Source organism: Nerophis ophidion, linkage group LG08, assembly GCF_033978795.1.
Source record: "Nerophis ophidion isolate RoL-2023_Sa linkage group LG08, RoL_Noph_v1.0, whole genome shotgun sequence".
Lineage (NCBI taxonomy): Eukaryota > Metazoa > Chordata > Actinopteri > Syngnathiformes > Syngnathidae > Nerophis > Nerophis ophidion.
Window position 1 is genome coordinate 66,150,807 of NC_084618.1, and position 19,119 is coordinate 66,169,925.

A 19,119-nucleotide genomic window follows, 5' to 3' on the forward strand; every position below is an offset into this window, starting at 1 on the left:
GCCATGTTGGAATGCTGACCACCACCTACAGACCGTAGGCGTCATGCTCTCCAAGATGTCATGTGATTGCAACCCAGCAATAATACAGGTTAGAACTGCCGTGCCTTCATTTTGAAGTTCACTGTGCTATTAACAGGAAGTAACGGTGTACTTAGTTTTTATGCTGTGTACCGAGGCACAAATTATGTGGCTGGCTTAGCAACAATGCCGATCGACTGCTTATAGAAATGACCCCTTTTGGCTGTCGAATTTTATGTTGACAAAAGCTTTAGCCTAAGTATGTTGACACTGACTTAAACCAGTGTTTCCCAAGTATTTGCTGTTACGCCCACTGTAGGAAGAATATTTTGTGCCCCCACTCCACGTTCCACCGTGATTATAAATAGTATAACATGTCTATAAAATTGTTATGTATATACCTCTGCATCACATTGTTAGCTTATAACATTCAAGGAAACAACACACCGGCCTTTCCTCGTCTCCCTCCGTGGTTACAGTGAAGCCAAGTGCTACATATCCATTTATTCATTTTTTACCGCTTACCCCTTTCGGGTCAGCTACAATTGGGCGGGAGGCGGTGTACACCTTGAACAAGTCACCAACTCATCGCAGGGCCAACACAGACAGACAGACAACATTCACACACTAGGGCCAATTTAGTGTTGCCAATCAACCTATCACCCGGTGGATGTCTTTGGAGGTGGGAGGAAGCCGGAGTACCCAGAGGGAACCCATGCAGTCACGGGGAGAACATTCAAACTCCACACAGGAAGATCCCAAGCCCAGGATTAAACCCAGGACCTTCATATTGTGTAGCAGATGCACTAACCCCTGTTCCACCGTTATGCATCAACATATTCTGGTACTGCAAAAAAAGTGTGTTTTCTGAGGTAATATGCATCTCCTGGCATCAGACCGCGCCCCCCAAGGGTGGCCCGTCCCACAATTTGAGAAGGGCTGACTTAAGCGTATGTAAAAAGAAGAACATGGTGGGTGGACAAAGACAAGTTGTCAACATAATGAGTTTGACTGTGGTGGATAAAGCGCACCAGGAGACACTTTGTCGCACTCAAGTGTGGACAACATTAAAGCGACAGACACAAAATGGTGTGTACCCAGTAGGACATAATAAAAGTATTATATTAGACCTCAAGTAGAAAAAATATATATATCAGAGAAAGTAAATTCTCACCTGTGCTAGCTGCCCCAGGGGGTAGGAGGGTGGGATTCCCTGGTGGCTGTGGATGCTGTAGCCTTGGATGGGGTAGGAGCCTTGTGGAGACGTATGGCCTGGCGGCATGTTAGGAGGGGTGGGGGCAGACAGTGGACCTGAGTGGTACAAGGACTGGGGTTGTGGGCCTGATTGAGCATTCTGAAAGCAGAGATCAGATTATTATTTGGTCTACATTGGACTGGAGACTCAGACAATGTATTTATACACAGGCAGGGTCATCTCACCTGTCCAGGACTGGGTGCAGCATGCTGGGGTGGGGGCTGGTTGCCTGTTGGGGTACTGGATGGCTGGGGTTGATGTACTGCTCCCGAGTGGTGGGAGAAGGACTGTGGCGCTGCAGAGACAGGACGTCATTTTCATGTTTTCCGGTAGAGTTTAGGACGTCTGCATTCCTCACCATAGATGCCCTGCTGTGGCCCCTGGGGTCCATCGCCCTGTGTAGGAAACTGGGGGCCTCCTGGAGGTCCAAGGGCTTGTGGGTGGGGACCTCCACCTTGACCTATCATCCTCGCTCCACCTTGCAGCATGGAGTACATGGGCTGAAAGTAGGAAGTGAAGGTTAGAATGTCATGTTCTTACATTTAGATGCATGTGAATAGTTGTGCTTACCATCTGTCCGGGGTAAGGTGTCATGGCCTGGATGACCTGCTGCTGACCATACTGCTGTGGGTTGTACTGGAGGTAGGACTGAGGGTAGGGCGACGCAACCAGGGGGGCGCCGGCTGCCGAGGCTGCAGCTTGAAGCATAGGGGGGGCCGACGCTCCGTGGTCGGAGCGTTGCGCCACTACAGAACCTTGTAACAAAAAATGTCAAGGTTTATTTATTTATATGGCAGTTTTAAAACAGCCACTACTGCCCCAAGTGATGTACAAATTAAAAACAAAAAGGTAAAAGATTTTTTTTTTTTAATTATAATAAGTATTACAGTAAGTACAGCACATTCTACATACAAAACACAACTAACCAAACCAATTAAGAAAATGGTAAAAAATTAAAATTATTACTACGCATAAATAACAAAAACCCTACAAATGGAAGAAAATAAGGAATATGCATAAAAATAGTAAACAAAACAAAAAAAGGTAGTATGAATTTGACATAAAATGTCCATACATATTATCTAACTCAGCTTGTGTAAAAAGCCAGCCCAAAGAAGTGTGTTATTAATGATTTACAAGTCTGGAGGGATGTAGCAGCTTTGATATTCACAAAAGCTCTGTCTCCTTTGTGGAAAATGTGGTAAGTCAACCTCAAACAAGAGTGATTCAGACATATTTTGTGTATTACCTTTGGTCCTGGAGAATTTACCCTGGCCTACTGCAGACATGGTGTACTGGTACAATTGTGGAGTCTGCAGAAAACCAATTAGCACAAAGAGCACTTGTGATGTGTTATGTCATTTTTGTTGTTGCACTAAATAAACTATGAGAGACTTAATTTTATTCACTGCATTTACAAATGGAGAAAAACAAAGATAAAAACATTTTCCTCGTTTATTTATGTACCTGGACCGAGTGGATCTGCGACACATAAGACAGGTAAGGGGCGTTGTAGATGGGACCCTGCCCACCCGGGTGCTGAAGGACCACAGGGCTGGGAGGAGTGGGTCTGGGTGGAGTAGGCGCCGTGTTGGGTTTTGTCTGGAGAAAAATTACACAAAATAGCATGACAAAAGTGCCTTACATGTTTGACTGGTCTTATATGCTGCAGCTGTCACATATACTGTAATATTGTACATGGTAATTGTTATATATATGATATGGACATAATATATCAGTATATGTAATATACTGTACATATATTATGTAAATATTACGTATACATATATATGTTATATTTTATATCGCTATATTTAATCTATACCTGCATTGTCCTTTCCATCATTGTAACTGAGCTACTGTGTGGAACAATTTCCCTTGTGGATCATTAAAGTCTGTCTAAATCTAAGTCTTTGGCAAGTTTATATATTATTACTAATGATATTTTACTCAAAAAGTACCACTTGCTACCTTTGCTTATGACGGCAGTTTAGCGTGATGTGGCACAGGAAGTGAGGTAAATATGAATATTTTAGCAAGGTAACTTAGTATTTGAGTTAAATTTCAGATTCTGTTTGTCTTAAATGTTTGTGTATTAATGTACGATTACAGTTTAAGAATCTTTAGAAGGCTTACCATCGGAATCGGAGGTTTGATTGGATTGAATTCTTTAGCGTTGGGGTTTAAGGTGGATTTCTTCACTTGGCTGAAAGAACATAGAAAGACGTTATCACAAATTGACCACAAAACATTGAATATAAAAAACTTACTCTGCCACACCCTCCGTGCGCTCGCCCGCGTCAGACCTGCCGTCCTCACTTCCCGGGGTCCTTGCTGGTTGAGGGACAGCTGGTGACTGCCTGTCCGAAGCAGGTCCCGCGGCGTCCTTGGAGGATTCGTCGGTTGCGAGCGATGAAGCCTGTGAAGGGCTGGGTGGGGCAGGCTGTGCTTTGGGGTCAGAAGCAGCGTGAGAGTCGGAAGGTTTGATGGCACCGCCCGGTGACAACTCGCTGATCGCGGGCGGAGTCGCCGCTGCGGGGGAACTCGGAGAGCTGGATCTGCCTCCACTAGGCTGGAGCTGGAAGACAAGTGGTCTCAACTTTAGTGAAGGACCAGCCATCACAACCACGACGATATGAAATATTTTTCTTAATATCCAGCAGCGACAATTTAATATTGTCTAATTGGCTCAGTTTTCCAATTTCACACTTAGTAGACAGACAAGTAAACTCTTACCCTGAATTCTTTGCCAAATTTCCGTAGCTCTTCAATTTGTGACCTCTGTTGAACTGAAGGAGCTAATGAAGGAACGAGACAAGAGAGCATAATAAAAAATGGGTTTCCACTGCAAAAATATACACAAAGTGTATGTTTGTATTTGCAATTTTTGTGCCTTTAATGTAGGGCTGGGCAGATAAAACAATATCAATATATATCGAGACGGACATGTATTTGATATAATGAAATAAAATTTGCTTGATAAAACGTTCAAGATATATATAGATGGGTATGTGTTTTGCTTGGTCAGGAAAAAACTAAGCATGGTAGTTGCATAAACAAAGGCATCTGGTAAGCAAACTAAACAGGAAGTGGTCAGTGAGCAATGGGAGGGTCATGCTAAACAGCCAATTGCATAACAGTAAACTATTCAGTTTAGTTGCGCCATCTTGCTGTCTCGCTATCAATCCTCTGCTTGGAGTCGGAAAAAAAATTAAAAATGAGTGCTGCAGAGAGTAGAAAAAGTGTGGTTAAAACAGAAAAAGTCACCTTGAGTTTTTAGGATTTAAAAAAAAACAACAAAAAAACGCAGACTTTTGCCGTACTAATCTTTTCTTTTCAACCCTTGTCTTTTCCCTACTTGGATGTACGGAAACATCAGGTGCAAGACTGTACAAATAAAATAAATAACACAAAAATAACAAATGTGCTAATTTAAAATAATCATTAGGTCCAGTAATATTTCAATAATTATTACTGCATACCATTTCGATATATAATACCTAATAATAAATGTTCTTCTCTAGCTTCTTTGTTTACATTTTCACACTTTAAACATTTACTTTTATTTTTTGTACATTTTTTACATATTCCTTATTTTTGCACCTTAATTTAAGAGGTCATTGTTAAGTGTTTGTTGTTTTACAATTTTGTTTACATTGAGTGTTTTCCAAGGTTGTGTTGACAATGTATTTATTTTTTGCCTTGATAACTGAGGCAATTAATCAGAGGTAAGTTACATTTAAACAAAAAAAAGTTTACATTTAATACATGTTTCTCCTGATCAATATAAAAAATTCAATAATTATAGATACTGACCAATATAAAAAAAACTAATATTGTGATAGTTTTCAGCCATATCGCCCAGTCTTACCTTTATTGCTCTTGCACTCCTCCATGCTGCTGGGGCTCTCAGCTGAGCGCTCTTTTGCTGCAGCGCAAAGGATTTCATTCACTGGCGGAAAAACACAGAAAAACTAATCAGTTGCGGCGCTTCATTTGGCAGATGAAGTTTTGTATCATTACGGACAAGTTGAACTTTTCATTTCTATTTTCACTTTAATTAGACATCGGGAACAGAAGATGAGAAGGTGGAGAGTAAGTACCATCCACTGGGAAGAGGGGGGCGGGGCCCGTTGTCTTCTGGCCAGGAGAGGAGACGGATGACGTGTCCAAATAAGGCGTGTCCTGGGAAGAGCCTGATTTAGGCGAGCGAGTGGCTGCAAGGATAAAATGGAGATCTGGAATAAGAATAAAAAGCTTCTTGAAAAGCAGGTAGTGAGAGAAAATGGAAGGTACCAGTGGACTGGGCGTGTGAGTTGGGAGTGCGGACTGTTCTGCTAGACTGTGGAGGTCTTTGAGCTTTGGGAGACGTTCTGGTAGATACTGAAAGACATCAAAAATACATTCTTTAGCGTTCCATAATTGACATGAAGTGACATGCTGACATTAAGTTACCTCCATTGACTGGTCTAGAAACCTCTGACAGGGAGTGTGGCAGTGAGTGGGAATGTGGGACTGAATGTCCATGGGGGGCAGGAGGGCTGGTCGGGGTGGTAGAAAGGGAGGTTGTAGAGTTGGGGGCTACCCCTGGAGAGGCGGGTGTGTAGGGACTGGCTGGTCCAGAACTGGGGCCCGGGCTAGGGCTTCCCTGTGGGTGGTGGGGAGCGTATGCCCCGCCTCGGCCCGATAGAGGGCTGCTTCTCTCTGAGGGGGATACACCAGACTGGGGACCGCTTACAGAGGGCAGTGGTGGTCTAGGGGATGAGGATGATGATGGAGGAGTGGAGCGGTAACCCCCGCTAAGACGACTGTGAGGCGGAGGGCCACCGGGGCCCCTCTCAGCTCGCTCCCGGTCTCGGTTCATCTCTCTTTGACGCTGAGGTAAAGGAATGTACTTGCCCTCCCTGAACACAAATACATCACAAAGTACGAAGATGCAATCAGTCCATCTGCAAGTAAAACTTTCCCTTGATTGAGTTTTCATTGATTAATGATGATTGATGTGTGTGACACACTTAGAGGAACAAAGGACATACATAACATGGTTATAATGCTTTGATGAACACAGTCACAATACATACAATATGTAGACGTTTGTATTTTTAATAGTGTACAACTGAGTTGCCTGTAGGGTTGCACAACACAGATGATATAAGATATAAATTATTTACATTTGCTCAGCAATAGAGTTTTTAATACTATTGTTATATTGTGATAATTAATCACAATATAACATCAACTCAATGCAGCATCTTGGTAACGGCTAATGTACCGCCAAAAGTGCAAAGCAATTTAGTAATCCTCATCTCCATAGTGGCAAATAAACTACATTTATTACAAGTATCTACATCAGTGGTCCTCAACCTTTTTGTAGCTGCGGATTGGTCAACGCTTGATAATTTGTCCCGCGGCCCGGCGGGATGGAGGATTTTTTTTTTTTGTCATGAAAAAGGGAGGTTTTTTGGGTTCGTGCACTTATTGTAAGTGTATTTTGTATTTCTATGTTGATTTAATAAGGAAAAATAATTTAAAAAAATAAATTAATAAAAAATTATTCGGCCGCCCGGTAACAATCGAGCCCGGTGGTTGGGGACCACTGTTCTCCATCATTCTAGTGATACTAAGTGGTATAGTATCAAGTCTATACCACAGTGGTTAGATTGATATTTAGTCATCTAAAATATTGTTTGTCCTTTTTTGTGACTGTTTACAAACTGAGGAATGAAGTCCAGGGGACAAAGGAGGCTTTCAGGGCAAAAACCAAACAATTTAAATCAGAGCCAATAGTGAGAAATTATTCAAATATTTAATTCTTATTGTTACACCACCATTCTGTACTTTTGTTTGACTATAAATGTGATCAAAAATTTAATCATTCAATGATTTAGAGAATTTGAAGTATCAGCATTGGTATGACCAACACTGCCCTTGTAACTACTTGGTCTTTTATGTGCTTGACGCCTCAATCATTGGTATGTGTTCATCTACAAGACCATTCTGGGTATCACTCCATCTTATCTGTCTTGTCTTTTAACAAAAAAACAAGGAAGTAGGGCTGGGGATATATCGATATATACGATATATTGCGGGTTTGTCTCTGTGCGATACAGAAAATGACTATATCGTAACATTCGAGTATACGTTCTCACGCAGGACTTTTACCTGCGGGCGTACACTTCAGGCTCTCCTCGCTCTTTCCTTCTCACAGACAAGCAGTCGCACATTCTTACATACGTCACACATTGTCACGTCACATACACGCCCTCGCAGGGCAGAGAGGTGGCGGCGTGGCTAATGTTAGCTGCTAACGTAGCCGTACGAGAGAAAGAAGGTGCGAATCTGTTAACAAATGAAGGAAGACTAAATTCCCAATAAAAACAGCAGTGTTTTGATCGTCTGGCGGTGGTTCGGCTTCAAGTGGGAATATGTCGAACAGACAACCGTAATTTGTCAAGTGTGTGGGGGAAAGCGTTGCAATAAAAAGTAGCATTACTGCTAATATGTAGCATCATTTGAAAAGTCACCCCCCAGAGAATGAAGAGAATTTCATAACCTTAGTAACATACCACATAGAGAAGGACAAATACTATTTGATTTCCTATTATGCAGCTCATTTTTATTTGACAATTAAAATGTCTCTGACAATCTTGCGCTTTATGTTTTGGAAATGACTTAAATGTTTGTGCCATTGCTTAATTTTAATAAATACACTTTTGGTCAATTGACTTAGTTGTGATTTCCCTCTCTGCATGAAAGTTTAAAAGTAGCATATATTAATGCAGTATGAAGAAGAATGTTTTAATATAGACACTATAGAATCATCATACTGCTGTGATTATATGCATCAAGTGTTCATTCAAGGCCAAGGCAAAATATCGTAATATATATCGTGATATGGCCTAAAAATATTGCGATATTAAAAAAAGGCAATATCGCCCAGCCCTCCAAGGAAGTCACACTCTTTGTTCAATGAATGTTCTGCAATTTGTCGTCCCCAAAGTAGGGACTGAACTGGGCAAGAAAGCATTTAGGTTTTCAGCACCAAGGCTTGGAATAACCTACAATCGAATATTCAACTTCCAACCCTTGTTACATTAAATGAGTTTAAAGCTTCTGTGAAAGGATTGCAGTCCACCTTGTCTGTATGCACATTTGTTGTGTGAGCAAGTTTTAATGTTGTACATTTGATGTTTTATGTGTTGTTTACTGTTTTTAATGTAACCTTCCTGTTGCCCTCTTAGCCATGTCTCCCTTGGAAAAGATATATTTGACCTCAATGGGATTTTACCTGGTTAAATAAAGGCTAAATAAATAAAATTGGATCAAAATTTGTAGTATCGCACAAAGCTAATGTAAAATATTGAAAGGACAGATGAAGAAGAGTTTATTTCATTTTTACAGAACCATGTTATAATAGAAACTAGATATTAACAGTGAATTAGAAAGTATATTTGATAGTTTTGGCAATACAATTTAACCGTACATGGCGCAATATCTTAGCTTATATACCAGCAGTTATATTAAGAGCCTTTGTAACCTGTTTTGAAATGGTTCTATAATCATTTAAATACCAAATAAAATGCATTAGATATCATTATTTCAGGAAGCTACAAAATATATTGCGGTATAGATTTTAGGCCATATCACCAATCCCGAGTTACATGTACAAAGAAGTGTTTCTAAAATTAAAAAGGTAACTGCTCACTGAATGAAAATGTGGCCGAAAACCATTCATACATCTAACCTGGCTCCAGGGCTGTCTCGGCCCCTTTCACGTTCGCGAGGGCTCTCACGGCCCCTCTCTCGATCAGGGCCGTCGCGCAACACGGCGCTGTACTTGTCCTCTTCGCTTTTGCCTTCGTCGTTTTCCAGATTGGCTCTGTGGCGATACTGCGGGCTGGACTCAATCTCGCTGGCCAGGCGAGCAGCGCGTGCCTCTCGCTGACGGTACATTTCGGAGTTGCCCCTTTCCAGGGGCACACTGATAAAAGAATAAAATAGAGGAGGTAAAAAAACTATTCATTGTACATGACAAACAGCAAAAAGACTGAATGAAAAACGTACGTATACATGGAAAGACTGGAATCATATGTTGATGTGATTCCATATTTCTCTTCATTGTAACGGAACATCTCGTTGGCATCCCAACCATTTGACTAAAAGAGAAACAATATTGGAAAGATGAAGAATGTGGTCAATCAACAGGAGGTGAAAGCACAATGAAATCTACTTTTTAAATTGCATACACTCAAAGACTGTGCTTCATTTGAGGTGTAAAGAACTCACTGTGTCAGCATCCAGATTATAACTATCGCCATTGCTATCTCCACCCTCCCATCTCTGCAACACCTTTTCTTTGTGCTCCCCATTGACACGAGTGGAGCTGATGGCGGTGTCGGTGAAGGTATCTGCATATAAATAAATACAACTTCACAACATTTGTTTTGTTCACATGGAGTAGACAATTGTCCGGTTGCATGTGTACTTTTAATCCTTGTTAACATATGCTGCCTGGTCAAAGCTCCATCCCACAAGGCGGGGTGCACCCTGGGCAAGTTTTTACCTCATTGCAGAGCCAACACCGATAGACAACATTCACACACTAAGGCCAATCAATGATGTACTTACAGCGCTTATTAATACATTTACATATGTATTGTACTTAGACTAAAAATACTGGTCAAAATTGCCCAAAGATGTATTACACCAATAAATGTGAGGATGTTTGCATTTAATTAACAAACAGTTGATAACATTTTGTTTTCCACAAAAAAACACTATGGTGGTAATATAAGTGTAAAAGGTAAAAAACCCGAATGAAAAACATTTAAAATTGGAAAAGTAAATTGAGTTTTTTTTTATATTGCTATTATTTAAAATTACTGTTATTATTTTACGTGGGGTTTATTTGTTACTAATTTCTATCTAGGTTATTTAAACTATCTTTAAAATTGAGTTTTGTTGGTGTAATAAATACTCATGTTTACAAATTAATGAATAATCCTGATTATTATTCTTTGCCATAGTCATCCAGCCCTAATAGCACAGAGGAAACTCACCCAAAAAAAAAAAAAATTATTTACACTGCGGGAAATACCCAGCCAGCAAAACCACAAAGCCAAACATCAGTTTGAGATGTATTTGTATGATTAAAATTAAAATTGTTAGTTAACTTTTCTGAGAAACAGCATTTTAAAAACAGATAAAAATGTCCACTGTGGAAAACACTGCTTCCCAAAGTAAAAGTTGAAAGACATTAGTTCTGCACCAGATTATAGCTAAATAACTAATTTCCATCTGCAGTCCCTAGTTACTGAATTTAAAAATATACAACAAAATTCAATAAATTATATTGTAGAATGTAATTATATTAAAAAAAAACACATTTATACATTACACATACTTCCCATTTACGTCTTAACACAGACACATTATCCTAAAGTTTCCTGCTACTTTATTTTACACACAATGTCATTTTTAGATCTTTTGTTTGGGACACATAACAATACCGTGGCTTTAATACCGTTATAATATTTTACCTTGACATTTGGATATTGTTACATCCCAAGCACCTACAAAGTTGATTAGAAGTAAAAAAAAATTTTTTTAATAATTATTTTTGAATCACACTTTTTGTTTAAGTGTTTGCCCTTAGATATAACATGTACTAAAAAGCTATACAGACCCTAAAAAAGACGTAAGTATATGATTTACTAATCTTCCACTTTGGAAAACAAAATGGTTAAACCAACTAAAAACACCACAAGCCTTTCTATTGTAAACTAATTGGAAAAAATATTGAAAAACATCAAAACTGCCATTTTTTGGATTCACCATCGAATTGTATTTTTGAAGAAGGAGCAATGCTTTTCATATCAAGCCTTCATGGGGGAAAGTGCAACAATATATTGTCCGTGAAAGGAGCGTTAGATTTTAGGCTGTCAGAATTGAGCAAACAAGAGAACAAATGTTTATTGTACTGCTGTATCTGCACAAAGTTGTGAAAAACAGAGGAGTGCAGACAGAATGATTGTCTAAAAAAAAGAAGGTGATTACGGGTTGAAAGCATCAAACATAATTTGGATGTAATGCAGATAACATTCATATTTGCCCAGTTCATTTTGTATCTGGCATGTATTTCACATTGAATACATTTTTACTGGTTTTAGTGATATTTTAAAAATATATTGTTAAAAAACTAGGACTAGTTATTATTTACCTAGGCATGTCCCAATCGTTTGTGCTGCTAAATTTATTGTTTGTTTCGTTACGTTTTTTAAGTTATACCAAAGTGAATTTTCTGACTTTTGATTTAATCCAGCCTCCTCACACACACACCTAATCCAAATCATCCCAAACCAGTCATTTGTTTATGCTGCGAAAATCTTTGACTGACTGTTTAATGGAGGTGCCACAGTACAGGTAACCCACGCTAAAGTCTGTAGCTTGTAAGCTTCTCTTACAAAACATATTGGGGAGGTGGTAAAGAGAACATTTTTTTTCTTCTCCCAAAGTTTTTTTTGTTATTTTGCTTGTCATCACAAACCTCATTCAGCAGTAAATAATGTATCAGTGGTGTACTTAATACTACAAGACCTATTTAAAGTTAACATTTACGAAACATTTTTAAATGGTACATTATCTATATTCTTTGATTCCTTGTATAAATCAGTGCTTCTCACCATTGCTTTGGTAAATGGAAAAACGTTGACCCAGATTGTGGAGTTTAAATCTCTAATTCTGTATCTAAAACTAAATAAACATACATTGAAGTGCAGTTAGAATTAGAGGTACTGTAAAATAATGTATAACACAAAATATGTTTCATGTTTATTTCAGGAACGATATGTATCCCATCCACAAACTAAAAAACTATTGCAGAGTTTTTAGTACAGGCTATATCAAAGGAGTTAAATGAGAGCAAAAGTCAGATTTAAACATATTTAGATATGTCTTTTGGCTAATTTAATTAGTAGAGTTGGTTATTTTCCCAGTCGAGACTAATACGGTAGTTTAGTCACAAAGACGTTCCTTGCCTGCCTGCAAGTCCGCACTCAGAGCAGGATTACGGCGCACCACAACGTGAACTCAAGCAGCCAGTGAGACTAAAGTCTATCACTGAAGTTACTGCTCCTTGTCAATGTTGTGTTTCAACTTCTATGCTAGTGTTAGCCATATTTCTTAATTGTGTTTTTCTGGGCTGACTTCCATCTGCGTGAGGGGGAATAGGCACGATGCTGATTGAACATTAATTACACCTGACTTTCGCGACGGTGGACAGGGATGGTCGCGCATTCACACGAACACCGACACATTCACAATACACCGACAGGATCAGGGTCAATAAAGGCAGATTGTTTTGTGGAAGATTATACCGAGCACCATTAATTTCCTACCGTTTACTACTGCGCATCTTATAACAGACATTTCTGCCATTTTTGATCAAGGAATTATTCTAACAGCTGATCACCGTGATCAAACTCTAGTGAATCGCAATCATCAATCACGATCATACAATCACCTGGAACTACCTATTGATACCCGTTTTTGTGAATTTGGGATCTGAATAAGTCTCGAATATTTGAAATCAAACGATGGAGACGTGGCATAGACATTTACAAAACAATCTTGAAATTCTTTACAGTTCCTACAAACGAGCTGTTTTGGTTTTTCTCCCAGTTGCGAAGTTTTACAATTGGTGATATCAACGGCTATCACCATATACTGATTGTTTCCATGTACTAAATTGTTCTGATTTTTCAAATCGTTTGACTTGTAACGCATCCTACAACAAATGGAAAGAACCTTAATCTGATTAAGTTTGGCTTTTGAGAAACTGAATTAACACACCTACAATATAAAATCGGAAACAAGTTGTCTTGAGTGCTGCCTGAATGGACCCTTCGTATCTCGCTTGAGTCAGTCTCAACATCAGGGAAATAACACGAATGCAAATACCATTCAATCCAAACATTGGCAAAAACTGGAATGAAGAGGATACCGTTTATTTGATTGACAAATCAAAACATTTTGAAGTGCATTGATAGGAAAAAACAAAACTGATTTATTTAAGAAAGTAGCTAACAAAATAGAGAATGTTGGTTTAATGTGGACTCCTGAAACAAAATATGAATGAGATTTTAAAAAATTAAGCAGATACTGTATATTACAAGACAACAAATAAAGCATAAACAAACCCCTTCACACTGCATATGTGCACTCCAAAATTATTAACAAACTGTTTATTCCACACAACTGGCAAACTTGGACACAACAATAGCAACCCTCATCTGGAAAAGTATTAGCCAGGACATTAACGGGGTTTAGAAACTCCTTTCATCAAGCTACGGAGCCTTTAGACTGAACTCAGACATTTGAAAGTTTTGTTTCCATGATTTTCCTTCCGAGATTATTTTGAAACAACTCTTAGTCCTTCTTTGCTTCGGACCAGCATCCGCTCCGAGACGTTGGTAGGAGTGTCATGTTCGTAGCGCAATCTAAGATCATTTGTTGATGCTGTCTGCTATTTTACATCCGCATAGCCATTAGAGATGGAATATTTGTAAAATGAGCCAATATTGAAGGGGATATCGGGTAAAACAGAGCTGGGCTGTTGACTAGTACGGAGCCGCAGATGCCTTGTTTTGGTGTGACGTCAACCGGAAAAGCAATACATTTATCTGCACTAAACGAAAATATGCGCCATCCCGGTGATGGTATTTTTTTTTAAGTTTAATGTGTTATTGATGTTCAGAGCTCTCAGGTTCGCAAATATATCCACTAGGGGTGTGCGAAAAAATCGATTCGAATACAAATCGCAGTTCTCACGCTGTGTGATTCAGAATTGATTCTCTCCTTTTTTTTTTAAATCGATTTTTTTATTTTAATTTTTTTTTTATCAACCCAACAAAACAATGCGCAGCAATACCATAACTATGCAATCCAATTCCAAAACCAAACTTGACCCAGCAACACTCAGAACTGCAATAAACAGAGCAATTGAGAGAAGACACAAACACGACACAGAACAAACTTAAAAAGTAGTGAAACAAAAAAGAATATTATCAACAACAGTATCAATATTAGTTATAATTTCAGCATAGCAGTGATTAAAAATCCCTCATTGACATTATCATTAGACATTTATAAAAATAAAAAAAGTACAATGGTGTCACAGTTGCTTACACTTGCATCGCATCTCATGAGCTTGACGACACACTGTGTCCAATGTTTTCACAAAGATAAAATAAGTCATGTTTTTGGTTCGTTTAATAGTTAAAACAAATTTACATTATTGCAATCAGTTGATAAAACATTGTCCTTTACAATTATAACAGTTGTTTGAAAAAAATCCACTACTCTGCTAGCATGTCAGCAGACTGGGGTAGATCCAGCTGAAATCCTATGTATTGAATGAATACAGAATCGTTTTTGAATCGAGAACCGCGTTGAATCGAAAAAAAAATCAATATATAATCGAATCGCGACCCCAAGAATCGATATTGAATCGAATTGTGGGACACCCAAAGATTCGCAGCCCTAATATACACCATGCCTAAAATACATTGACAGAGGAGGAGGAAATGTGTGTGATAGAAAAAGACGTGTGTGCACGACAAAGAATGCGTACAAAATTATCCTGTTTTTAGCACAAGATTTGCAATAAAAATGACAAAAAATATAGTCTGTGTGACTTCTTTTGGACGAAAGAAAACAAGTATCTAAAAAACGACATTATGTTATTGTTTTTATAGAGTGCCAGAATATTAAGTACATAATATTAGTTTGCGTGCCAATGTTAAATTGCTGTTGCTTCATTTCATCTAATAATGCGTGCATTCAAACAACATCTGCTCTCCTGTCACCAAGGACCCTTCCCTGCAAAAGCTGACCAATCCCAGCTCTGCGATGCCTTAATGCACGGGCTTACCTGGGCTGAAGCCCTACTCAATCAGGGTCTCCCGATTTTGACAGTGGAATGCAATGATTGGTGTTCACAGCTATCAATCCCAAACAGTCTAGCTTAGGCTACCACTTGTGTACTTTATCAGTTGCGTTATTTCTTCCTACTGCTATGAACAGGACTCGAACCCGCACGGCCTGTGTGTGAAACCGGCGTACTATCATTGAGCTAAAACACAGGCAGTCTACCCGATCACCATTCAATTACAATTGCAGAGACGTGCATGCGCCCATCGCAAAGGAGATGTATTCATGAACAAAATTATTTTTGTTAGGTCGGCCATGGCTCTGCTTCGCCGTAGAGCTAGAATTTCTGGTAGGTGCACGCAAGGCTTATATAAGTTACGTGACACGAAAGTATAAAACAGGCTTATGACCGCTCACAAAATGGCGCATCGTGAAGAGATGGTCAGAAAGCGGCATGAAGATGATCTGTAAAACAAAATCTAAAACACAATTTTGACAAAGACCCACCATTACATGTTATGTAGACCACAAGGAAGTGTTTTAAATCTAGAATCAAATCACAATATAACCCCCTTTAAGACATGCTAATGCCTTAAATTCAAAAGTTTGGATTTTAGCCTTTTAAGACCCAATGGATACCCTATAATTAGTAACTTAACAAAAACGTATTATGCTTTTCAGTACACCAGTGATAGTTTGTCTACTGCAGAATGCAGTTTTTGCTGACAAGCAAAATAAAGAAAGAATTTTGAGGAAAAGAACCTCTCTTCAAAAAAGGTACTGAAACCATGGACTAAAACTAAGAAAAAAATTGTACTGTGGGTTACCTGGATTGTTGCACCTGCAGTCAGTCATGTAAATTAATGACTCATTGTTTATTATTAAAGATGAAACAATGTGTACCTCTGGTGGCAAAGTTGAGATCTACGTCTTTGCATATCATAGTAACCAGGTCCGAAGGGTTGAAGATCATGGTGTCAGTGATGTCTTCCCTACGTGGCGGAACTGAACCATCGTCCTCGCCGCGTTTGTGCACAGCATCCACAGCCAACTCACACTAAAGACATTAAGAAAACAGCTCAGATGTAAAATCTATTCTACAGAGGGTGCAAGTAACAGTATTGTGTGTTTAACTATATCAAAGTACCAGCAGTAAACAGAATGTGGCCGGCCGCCTTACCCGAGAACTAAGTGTCTTGAATATGCCTTCGAAGACACTTCCATTTTTCACTCGTATATCGCAAGTGGAACCCTGAGAGAGAGAAAAAAAGGAAATTTTTGCTACTTGGGTACTGTGATGCATTAAATCTTATTACCAAATTATTGTGATATGGGAATGGATAATAAATTATCCGAAATAACTCACCACAACAGATGTGAGGAAATGAAGCATTCTAGCATTATTATAAACACCTTCAAAAACCTGTAAAAGGTAGAAAGTATCCATAAAGACAAATGTCAAATGGATTATACTTGTATAGCGCGCTTTTCTACCTTTAAGGTAAAGCGCTTTGACAATATTTCCACATTCACCCATTAATGGAGTTGATATGCAAAACCCTAACCATGACCCAGCAAGGGTGAAGTGTCTTGCCCAAGGACACAACGGACATGACTAATATAGTGGAAGCTGGGCTCGAACCCGGAACCCTTAAGTTGTTGGCACGGCACTTCTACCAGCCAAGCCGTCCCAAAAAGCAACACATAAGCAAGTTGCAATGACAATAACAGTACATCAACTTGTGACTCATAAGGCATTACATTGTCTTCCTCTACAAGAAATACCACCCCACCTATATTATCGGTCTATCATGTTAGGTCATGTGAGATGTTGTTTACTAGTTTGCCAATTGTTAGTATTTTAGTTGCTTGTGCAGATTGGACTGAATCTCGGTTTCACAAAAGCACAATTTGCATGTAGTTATGACATTAAAAATATGTGATAATAACAAAAAAATCTGAAGGCCAAATACTCACAGGAGAAGACTGGAATGATGGTTTGGCAGAAGGTCGGTTCCTGGGGGGAAACAATGAACATGAAACACATTTCCGTCAGAATGCACTTTCAATGATACATTGTTAATGTCTTTTTGCGAGTATTTGAAATGCATGGCTTATCAACTTCAATGTAATGTCATAAAAAGCTAAACAACTTCAAATGTAATGTTAGCTGAATTATGTAAATTTTTCCCTAAACGTTTGAAAAAAGGAAAGACATCTCCCCAAGGCATATTTCCACAAAGACAATGTCTGAAAATCGTTTCGATTTGCTCCGTCTACCTTCTGAAAGTGCTAAGAAACGTTAGTATCTAACACATTCCTTCCATTTAGTCTCTTGGTGAACAATAGAACACTCGACATACATATTAAAAAACCAAACACGAATGACACAATCCGATGTTTATGTTCAATACAAAACAAACGAGGCAAGTTGCTTCATAATAATGAGGCTGCCAAGAACACACACGGCTACAAAACAAAGAGGCTTGAGACGCCGCTGACCAAAACAACACACCGCATTCGTAACGCCGCGGCAAACGTAGCTCAACTGACCTTGCATTGGCCATTAAGTCTCTTTAGTCTTCAAGAAACCGTTCCTTTTTAAACCAAGCTACATTGAACTTGCAAAATAAACAGAATGTTTTCCGCTAACCGAGCGTACCCTTGCTGGGTCTTGACAGGCCAGATAAACTTTCTTTCACCTGTATGTTGATTTGCTACTTAATGGTGTCATCAAACCCAGACCCGCCTCCTCTATTCATGTCAAGTCCTTCTGAACACTCTGATTGGGTCAACCCAACTGTCAACCTTAGAACTCGGATTCCAATTGGCCCACAGAGGGGCTATGTGGCTAAGACACGCCCATTCAAGCACCCGGAGCTTTAACCGGTAGGCCTACACTGAAGAAGCAAACCACGGACTGTACTAGCGTGTGTAGCCCAGCGTACTCACCTCCCAGCCGGCGTCCTGTTGCCGCTGCTCCCACCGCTGACTGGAGTAGACATACCGGTGGGGCCCGTGGTACCATTAGACGCCTTTCTCCCGCCGGAGTTGGGCTGCTGTTGTTTCAGCATGGCGAAGCACGCAGCTCGGACAGTACCAAAAGTATCCCAAGTAATAAAAACACTAAGACGATCCCGAGTGAAACGCTGTCGTTAGCGGAAGAAGCCGGTGTCACCTCAGCAATGCCGGCGCTTGCAGCTAATCTTGCTAAGTCGCTTGTGGCCTACGATTTATAAGCAAAACACCATATTAATTCAAGCGAATGTGGCATACGCGCTCGAAATAACCCCCTGAATGTAAACGTTGTGATATCAGCGGTTATGACAAAGCAAACGACGGGTAAAATGACACGAGTTTTCGTGTAGTTATTTAGCAACGGCTAGTTAGCTTAGCATTAGCTTTGATCCCTCAGTTCCAGTCCTGTGGCGCTTTCACTCTTTGCGTTTTTTAACTTTCCACCGCGTCACGTTCACCTCCGGCACCGGCGAAGCTTCCGATAAAAAAAAATGAAACGTCTTTACGTTGCTGTCAGTTGCTACTGAAAGTTAAACGGCTTAGGTTTTCGTGAGGGGGGAAAAACCTGCAGCGGACGGTCAAACACCACCTCACGGTAGGTTCACTTGACTCAATCCGCGCGCGGCTGACTGGAAACCGCTGCGAGGGGGGAGGGGGTGTGGACGTGCGCGTGCATCTTTGACCTACTGGCGCGCGCACGCGTACGTCGGATCACGTTCGCCGCTCGCATCTGGAATTGTGTGTACACTTTCCTGAGTTTCTGCCACTAGCAAGTCAAGCAAAGTGTGTTTGCACTGAACATGTGGCCCACGTCGCACAGTTCTTCTTTTGCACGCATCGTTTCCGCACTCACATGCATCTGCATGCGTAATTCATGAAATGCAGGATGTCTCACTGTT

At 39.8% G+C, this 19,119-nt stretch overlaps 1 protein-coding gene across 2 annotated transcripts in view; it reads right to left on the reverse strand.

The window, feature by feature from the left end:
• atxn2l (ataxin 2-like) overlaps positions 1 to 18,876 on the reverse strand; it is a 21,319-nt gene extending 2,443 nt beyond the window's left edge. Inside the window, exons 1-21 of one of the 2 annotated variants that reach the window (XM_061909453.1) lie at positions 18,155 to 18,876; positions 17,180 to 17,219; positions 16,569 to 16,625; positions 16,383 to 16,454; positions 16,106 to 16,259; positions 9,560 to 9,681; positions 9,338 to 9,429; positions 9,018 to 9,254; positions 5,729 to 6,177; positions 5,570 to 5,656; positions 5,377 to 5,490; positions 5,145 to 5,225; positions 4,010 to 4,071; positions 3,544 to 3,851; positions 3,410 to 3,479; positions 2,741 to 2,875; positions 2,523 to 2,586; positions 1,844 to 2,028; positions 1,632 to 1,773; positions 1,459 to 1,568; positions 1,193 to 1,372 (exon numbers count right to left, since the gene is read on the reverse strand). In XM_061909453.1, coding sequence (XP_061765437.1) covers positions 1,193 to 1,372; positions 1,459 to 1,568; positions 1,632 to 1,773; positions 1,844 to 2,028; positions 2,523 to 2,586; positions 2,741 to 2,875; positions 3,410 to 3,479; positions 3,544 to 3,851; positions 4,010 to 4,071; positions 5,145 to 5,225; positions 5,377 to 5,490; positions 5,570 to 5,656; positions 5,729 to 6,177; positions 9,018 to 9,254; positions 9,338 to 9,429; positions 9,560 to 9,681; positions 16,106 to 16,259; positions 16,383 to 16,454; positions 16,569 to 16,625; positions 17,180 to 17,219; positions 18,155 to 18,276 — 2,883 coding nt within the window. In that variant the 5' untranslated portion in view covers positions 18,277 to 18,876. Of the gene's footprint in view, positions 1 to 1,192; positions 1,373 to 1,458; positions 1,569 to 1,631; positions 1,774 to 1,843; positions 2,029 to 2,522; positions 2,587 to 2,740; positions 2,876 to 3,409; positions 3,480 to 3,543; positions 3,852 to 4,009; positions 4,072 to 5,144; positions 5,226 to 5,376; positions 5,491 to 5,569; positions 5,657 to 5,728; positions 6,178 to 9,017; positions 9,255 to 9,337; positions 9,430 to 9,559; positions 9,682 to 16,105; positions 16,260 to 16,382; positions 16,455 to 16,568; positions 16,626 to 17,179; positions 17,220 to 17,755; positions 17,912 to 18,154 lie in introns of those variants that run through there. The other variant, XM_061909455.1, reaches the window with a different exon arrangement.
• Positions 18,877 to 19,119: the final 243 nt, after the last annotated feature.